The sequence below is a fragment of the Miscanthus floridulus genome, chromosome 9 (genome assembly GCF_019320115.1).
Source record: "Miscanthus floridulus cultivar M001 chromosome 9, ASM1932011v1, whole genome shotgun sequence".
Classification (NCBI taxonomy): domain Eukaryota; kingdom Viridiplantae; phylum Streptophyta; class Magnoliopsida; order Poales; family Poaceae; genus Miscanthus; species Miscanthus floridulus.
The window spans coordinates 64,083,368-64,091,307 of record NC_089588.1 but is presented as its reverse complement, the minus strand read 5'-3'; the positions used below and the strand labels follow the sequence as shown (position 1 = coordinate 64,091,307).

General features: G+C 43.7%; 1 protein-coding gene across 2 annotated transcripts; it reads right to left on the bottom strand.

The window, feature by feature from the left end:
* Window positions 1-1,972: 1,972 nt before the first annotated feature.
* LOC136483761 (O-fucosyltransferase 1) lies at window positions 1,973-7,045 on the bottom strand. 2 transcript variants are annotated; one of them, XM_066480922.1, is made up of 9 exons: window positions 6,913-7,045; window positions 6,665-6,806; window positions 5,663-5,744; window positions 5,494-5,570; window positions 5,291-5,379; window positions 4,065-4,188; window positions 3,666-3,949; window positions 3,173-3,302; window positions 1,973-2,887 (listed from the first exon to the last, which is right to left on the bottom strand). In XM_066480922.1, exons 1-9 carry the CDS (start codon window positions 6,918-6,920, stop codon window positions 2,225-2,227), a joined length of 1,599 nt encoding a protein of 532 aa, XP_066337019.1. In that variant the 5' UTR covers window positions 6,921-7,045; the 3' UTR covers window positions 1,973-2,224. The 2 variants fall into 2 exon arrangements, with proteins under 2 accessions (XP_066337019.1, XP_066337020.1); XM_066480923.1 differs by lacking the exon at window positions 6,913-7,045 and having other exon boundaries at window positions 5,663-5,710; window positions 6,665-6,793.
* Window positions 7,046-7,940: the final 895 nt, after the last annotated feature.

Here is a 7,940-nt window from a genome sequence, read left to right as displayed (position 1 = left end):
GACAATGGGTCACTCGTGGGTAAATCTCTTGCGTCATGAAAAATGATGTTTTGATTTCGGACGTACCCTTGATTGCTAGAGTGGAAGCCTGAATATAAATCGAAAAATAGTAGAGTGAAGCCCCAAATGCCAAGTAAGAGTTTGTAGAAGCCTCAGACCCCCGTCGACAGCGAGGCGCATGTGGTGACTTCGTAAATTTAGAGATTTGTCGACTCAGTTCTTCGGAAGTGCTCATAGAGGTAGGGTTTACGTATATCTGTTCAAAGGGGTGAGCGTGCTTGCGTGTTGTGAGCTTCTATGTTGTACTGTGTAATTTAAAAAAAAGATGGTCAATAGATCTCTTTTCTATCTACTATTTTCTATACTAAACAAAAATTATGATGTTCTAGTCCTTACTTATTATCACGTTTTGCTCGCTCGCACGCTAGCCAACGCTTAGCTTTTTCTTGTGTCCGCTGCCTGCCTCCCACCCTCGCACACATCGGTTTTTCCCCATGTCTCCGCTCCACATCTTGCCTTCGTTCCGCAACCTGCTACCCTTGGCCCTAGCTACTGCTGTCCCTATCTCACTGCCGTCCAAAATCCCTTCATCACCCTCCGCCATCCTGTCACCACCCCATATAGCACCACTGAACTTGACTTCCGAGCATACTCTGTCAGATTTGTTGGTTCTCTTCAAATCTTGGCAGTTGTTTGGTTTTTGATGTGACGATTTCAATCTCTTTTTTGTCTACTCTATAGCAAGGTCCGACATCTTCAACACTTTGTTCTGATAGTGAAGGATGTAAGCTTGCGTTCTTTGGGGTTCCTCCTGTCTCTGTCTTTTCAGTGGGTACTAAATCTCGTTAGCGGCGAGTGGCTTTTGTGATTTTCAAAACCTTGTTTCGTGATGGTGTTTGCAGGTGTCCTTTTTCTTCACTGTGTCCGACAGGCAATGGACGATCGAACAAGGATTTGGTACTTTCATTTTTGGAGGTTGTTCTTGATATATATCAGATCTGAAGCACCCATTCGAATGTCTTTATAAAAAGATGTCACGAAATGGAGATACTTTAGAAATACTTCTTCATTCGTTCTAAATTAGAAATCGTTTTAGCTTTTTAGAGTACAAAGTTTTTACTATGTATTTAGATATAGACTATGGCCCTGTTCGCTTGTCTTATGAGCCGAACTATTTCAACGGACGAACAATGTTTTTCTCTCACAACAAATCAGCGAACGGTGGCCATGACTTTTCAGCAAAGCGAACAGGGCCTGTCTAGATGTGTACCTAAAAAAGCCAAAAATAACTTATAATTTAAAATGGAGGGAGTATATTAAATGACAAATTGAATGATCCTAATTCAGTATCATAAATATCAGTACCTTCTTTTATAAGTTTAATCAAAACTATAGATGTTTAACTTTGACTAAACCTATAACATCTTTCTTTTGGGACAATGGTAGTAAATGAGAATTTTGTAATAGTTTAAGCGTGGCTACCATGTACTCCAACATATCGAGGTACACCCTAACTACTATTTGACTAAGATTTGAGATCAACATATCGAGGTACACCCTGACTACTATTTGACTGAGAATTGAGATCAACATATGCAATTTTATAGTTTGAGGATCTAAGTAGTTTAGACATCGCCCATATAATTTACTCTATTATAAAAAATAGAGTTTAGAGATCGCTGCCTCTATAATTTACTCTACTATACAAATTGGAGCAGGACATTTTAGATATCACGTAGGAAATGAGATTGAACATATTTCAATTCAACAAATTCGAATAGCTTATGGGAAATCAAACGATGGCTGTACCAGGAAAGCACCAATTACTACACGAAAATTACGACCGCTCCGCCTATATTAATGTCACAAGGTTAATAAAGTTTGTGCAAAAAATGGAGGGGGCAAGCATAACCGGGCCTAACACTGGCTGTACCGTATTGCGCAAAGGTTTCTAACTGTTGTCGCTGCCACGTACACAACTCACACCATTTCACTTTTCAATGAGGAAACTATTGACATACATACTGTTTTCTCCTCAAAACCCCCTATATGACCAGACCTATCCAAAATCTGGCTCAATGCTCTCCCTGAATACCACCAGATACCACACCTCAGCATCTCAACCGCTCAAGCTAATCAAATCCCGTAGTGAGCTTGAGCCATCAATTAATACATTCCTTGAAGATCGTTGTATCTGGATCTCTCTGATGAACATTCCAAGTGTTCAAAAATCCTTCCGAGCAGTAATCCTTAGTTGGTCAGTTAAATCGTAGGCTCTTCTATTTGGCTGGATGATTTCAGTCTGATTACTGGCTCTTGCTTCTTCCATTTCTTCTTCGCTCTGGAACTGAATTTCGAGAACATCATTTATGTTATCAGGGGGGCACCGGTCTGCTTGGTTCCTGGCATCCATCTGGCAGAAACACTCTGGCCACGAGTTCGTGTAGAAAGACTCTGGATGGATGCGCTTGTGGGGGCCACCAAAATGAGTGTCGAACATTACCCTCCTGATTCTCTCAAAGCTAATGCCACGGCCTTCCATCCTGTCAATGAATATTGGGGCAAGGGCCTTTCTGTTTGGTGTGATTGTGGTCCGGAAACCATAGTACATACGATGGCCCATGAGGTTGTTTGCAAAGTTGCTTGGGCCATCATATGTGGGTATGAAAATGTCAGACAGGAGACAAACCATGTAATCAACTGCTGATCCTGCTAGCCCTTGGGTATTCTCTTCCAGCTTTCCAGGTCCAACTGTGCTGTGGTTCTCTAAGCGTGGAAACATAGCCTTGAATGGTTTCATGAAACGTTTCCCACCAAAGGGCTCACCAGAAGCAAGGTAAATGCGTGTTCTATTGTCAAATCCCATAGCACGTAGAATAAGACCTACCTGCACAACAATACAAATAGAATATTGGATTACTTCGGTAGTTCAGCTATTAAGAAGTCTTTCCAAAATTCTTTCTAAATTTTCCTACTACGTATATATGTTTCAACTTCGCTCCCTATTATTTCTATATCAATCAAAAGGATTCATTTAATTCTACGAGTACAGAATGGTATATGATGTTCAGGCAACCATGGAAATTAATAAAGCATTAACTTCTGATTAGACACACAGCTCCAAGTACGCTCAAGGAATATCTGGATCAATGTTTATAAGGAGATTCGGTACCTCTTCTGGAGTTAAAGGGCACTTTCCCATGCGCCTTCTTTCCATGGGGATAAGTTCCTTTTCTGCAAAATGTTCTTTCCTGTACTTCAACAGAATTTTTTGCTCTTGAGGTTTGAATATGTCAATGCACCTGCAATTTTCATTTTGGAAGTAAGGTAAGCAAAAATTACACAGCAAGTAATATCCACTGTGCATATGCAAGAGTAGCTAGAATTAATTAAAAAGAATAGTTTTCTAAAATTATAGTATCACAGACTGAAAATGGAAAGAATGCTTAATGACAATGGGTTTGCATTTGTTGATAACTTTTTCTTAATTCGATATATATGCATGAGTTGCCATTTCCACACAAGGTAGCCCTTGTGAAGACTTCTCTGAGAAGATTAAAGACTTCAGGGATGGACTTACCCATCAATGGACACAAAAAAATAAGCAGGTTGTGACATATTCAGCATCAAGCGATAATTTTACAATAGTTTAGTCAAAGCCCTACCCTGCAAATGCAAGCATATCCAACTCAAACCGAAGATGAATTGACATGAAATGGCCTTCTGAGCGGAGCTTGTTCACTATCTCACTGCTTGTTTTCATGATATGTGGCTTGAATCGTAGTGCATGGTAATTCACCCTGCATCTCAATCTCTGGAGCTCTGGATCATCAATATCTTCTGCCAAACGGTGTGAAAATGGAGTTAAATATATAGCTCCATACTTCTTCATTGTCTCCAAAGCAACGGTTGCATACCAAGATACTGGTGCATCTCTAGGTGGTCGAATCTGTGAGGACAAAGAATTGTCCCATGAGTATAGTATGCTCCTAAAAATTGAGATTCTGATGATAGAAAAAACGAATTTAACATAACTAGATGTAGTGTCCTTTAAGTTTATTCACCTGATGGCCTTTGAGCTTCTTGGTCTTTCCATTTGTAGTGATTTCAGGAATGCTCATAACAATTCGAACATCATATTTCAGTGTCTTGATGAAGTGGGGAACATCATAAATACCTACAAAGCCACTGGGTGCATATATAAATGCAGAAAATAAGTAAACACCAACAACAGATGAACATGCAATCATTCAACATAAACAGAGATGGCCAAGAAAATAATCAAGTAACATCTTCATGATGGCATTTCCCAATTATGAAAATAAGGATTTCCAAGAAATTACAAGTAAATGCAGCACATGCTGCCCTTAAAATATGATATAATATGAATTAGTCCAACTCCGGATAGTTATAATCTTAGACAGTAACAGCTTCATGATGGCGTTCCCCAGACATGAAAGGATTTCTAACGAACTCAGGTAGATACATGACATGCTGCTCCTACAAGATGTTATAATCTGATAATGTCTGCATTGTCGACCATGCATGCTTTCAATTAGAAATACATTTTTTTACATCTTAAGCTCAAAATTTATCAATGTACTACAACTTATGAGCAAACTTTCAGGCTGGGTAGTTTCTCATGTCCTACATACAGTTCCTAGACTAGGGGGCTGTTTGTTTACCCCAAAGCTTATATAATCCAGCTTATAGGCACGGAAAAAAAAGCCTGAAATATGCTGAAATAAGCTGGTCCAGGGCAGCGTATAGGATTAAGCTGGGGCAACCTAGATTATATAAGCAGGAATATAAGTTGGTCATTTGGTCTTTTTGTTGACCACATGAGTTTGTACAAACTGGGTTATAAAGCTGAAATAGCTCAAGTTTAAGCAAACAGGCCTGAGATTTTAACTGCAAAACTCACTCTAGAGTTCAAGCTAATATTTCCAAACAAGTTCTAACACTGCAACACACTAATTATATCTAATCACCTGACCAATACTTATAGGACATTAATCAGCATGTCCGTCTACATGGAACACTTGGACTAGGTTAACTATCTAATGGTAGCCCCACATATCAGGCAAAAGCAATCAATTAATCCAACTTAGAGTATTTGGAGAAAAACACAACAGATATGTGACTGAACCAACACAAGAACGTTACTTCCATTTGCTGCAAAAAAAATTGTGCTGGGAGCGCTTGCCCAAGACAGACAGAAGGATCCACCCAAAAAAAAAGGTTTGTGGTAACTCATACGCAAGATAAACCATTTCAGACAAATACATACCTTTCATCATGCCAGAATGAATTTGTGTCTAATTCTGGCAGCACCAGTGTAGCATTCATGATCCGTGCAGCAACAACAGCATTACATATCTACAGAATCAAAACAACAGTGATCTTAAATGTCTTAGCTATGTTACCATGAATAAAAAAAATTGCACGATGAATTATGCTGCTTTAGAGACAAGTTTCTTGTCTTAATCGTACTGCACTACGTTGTTGGTTCAAGCCACCATTGCACCGGATGCGCAAGTAGCCATTGCTCTCAGATTCAGTTGGTGGGGCTGCAAGCAGAGAGATACCATGTCAGTATATTCATTTACAGATGGTATGCAACTGAACAGTAACTGCCGCTAGGATACAGTGAGAAACTTACGAGGCCAGTAGGTGCGTGGTGCAGAAGTTGCTCTCCAACCATTTGAATCTGCAGTTCTCCATAACTTATTTACATCAACATCCTTGAGTAGTAGCACTGATGTCAGTACAAGAAATAACTGATAGAAAATCCAAGTAACTAGTGAATATACATTTAATTTCAGTACTACAGTCCAATTCCACGCATTTAGCAAAGCTCAGCCTATACGCCAAATGAATCTGAACTGAAAAGGAAGTGGTGCGCCAAAAATCTCAGTGTATGAAAATTGGGCCATTTATCTTTTACATTATTCCCAGTCTGTTGAGTATAACATTTTAAATGCAACACTACTTAGGGAGCCACTTGGCATCATGTTCTGGTCAAAGTGTAATTAACCATTTCCACAGAGAAGGCGATCCACCCCTACCAACTAAAATGCATGTGTTTTGTGCCCAACTTCATCATGCCAAATCACAATAATTACTAAATGCATTGCAGTTTAAGTTCCCATGCCTCATTATTTTATAAGAAATTTAATCTATGCAAACAACCAGCTGAAATGTCATCATCAGAATATCGATCAAGGATTTCGCAATATTGCCCACATTTTGTGCAGCACCTTGAGAAATGGACAGTTTGCACTGAAACTGCCAACTTGTTGTAGTTTAATGCAAAGAATACATTGTTTGATATATATTAAAAAGAAGACTTGACGAAATTTTTAACCATGCGCTGTCTACGAATCAATGCAACTTTCATCTGATTTGATCTTATCTGAGATGCAGATTTATTGTGTCCAATGTGCTAATCTGCATCCATTAATGAGACTTCAAGCAGCTTCCAAACACAGTGTAGCATGCATCTAACTTAACCAGTGTAAAGAGCTTCCAAATTGCTTACGAGCGAACAGGAACAACCACGCCATGCCGTCTCTGCCTTCCCTCCCACGCCAGGCAGTGCATACAGCAGACGGAAAACCGAGAAGTACAAACCAGAAAGCAGGCGCGGGCGAGGCGAGCGCACCTGGACCCTGTAAGAAGCGCCGAACAGGCCGACGGAGGAGGAGGAGAGGAGGCACATGGTACCGACCACCAGCGCCGCCACGGCCACCCAGAGCCGCGCCGGCCCTCGCCGCCGGCGCAGCGACGCCTCGCTGCCCAGACCCCTGCGCGGTCCGACCAGACCAGACCACACCAAATAAAACGATCGGAAGAAAAGTCGCGAAAAAATTGGAGAAATTGCCGGTGGGAGCGGGCGGGCGGGCGGCTCACCTGCGCATTGGGATCGCGCGGCGTGTTAGGTTTGGAGCGCGGATGCCGGGATTGAGGCGGCGAGAGAGTAAGGGGCTGAGGGCTCAGATCTGGGGGCGAGCGGGAGTTCTGCGCGTGGCCCCGTGGGATCGCGCGGCACTAAAGATTAGCATGCAGCCCGCGTGCTTTCGGCCCGGTCCGAAGCACGGTTGCATGGCCCGGTCCGAAAACGGCCCGGCCCGTACGCGACCGTGCCTCGTGCCGGCCCGGTGCCCGGTGCAGGCCGTGCTTGGGCTGTCAACAAGGCACGCCGTGCGGCACGGCCCGGCCCGTTTTTCTAGGGTTGGCCCGGTAGGGCCCGGTAAGCCGGGGGGCTATATAAGCCAGCCGGCCGTCCCCCCGCGCGGCCGCGCCTCATTTCCCTCCCCCGGCCGCCGCAACCGTTCCCCACCGCGAAACCCTAGATCCCACCCCACCTCGCCTGCTCGTCCCGCCTTGCGCCGCCGCCCACCGCTCGCCGCTCGACGCCGGCAAGGACTCCAAGATCCACCGCTCGCCGCTCGTCCTGCACTCCGACAAGGTCTCCACCGCCGGATCTTGGAGATCTTGGAGCTCTCCCTTCTGAGCCGTCTCCACCGCCGGATCTTGCTCTCCTTTCTCGTCATCTTCCTAGTCTCCGGCCGTATCCTGAGCTCTCGTACTGTCTTCTTCCTTCTCCCTCCCTCTCTCTCTCTGACCGGCAAGGTCTTCACCACCGTGCAACTTGTTTGTCACCGTCTGTCGGGGAGTGGTGCCGCTGCCGCTCGTCTTCTTCTCCGTCTCTCCGGCGCCGGGCTCCGGCTCCATGCAGGTAAGCTGATCTCCACGCCTCCAGCCCTCCACCTCCACTCTAACCCTAGATCTAGCCCGTAGCCTTGAATCTTGATCTATTCTAACCTCTCTGCTCTCTCTCTCTCTCTCTCTCTCTCTGACTCTCTGTTTTCTTTTTGCATTGCAGGTCACCGGCGTTAGCTGGTGCCGCTAGATCCGTTGAGGAACGGTGCCGAGAG

Bases quoted from the DNA above. Each gene is read 5' to 3' on its own strand.
- LOC136483761 (XM_066480922.1), bottom strand. The intron at 3,950-4,064 runs GTGAATAAACTT...TTGTCCTCACAG, and splicing joins AGAAGCTCAAAGGCCATCAG to ATTCGACCACCTAGAGATGC. The intron at 2,888-3,172 runs GTACCGAATCTC...ATTGTTGTGCAG, and splicing joins GCCCTTTAACTCCAGAAGAG to GTAGGTCTTATTCTACGTGC.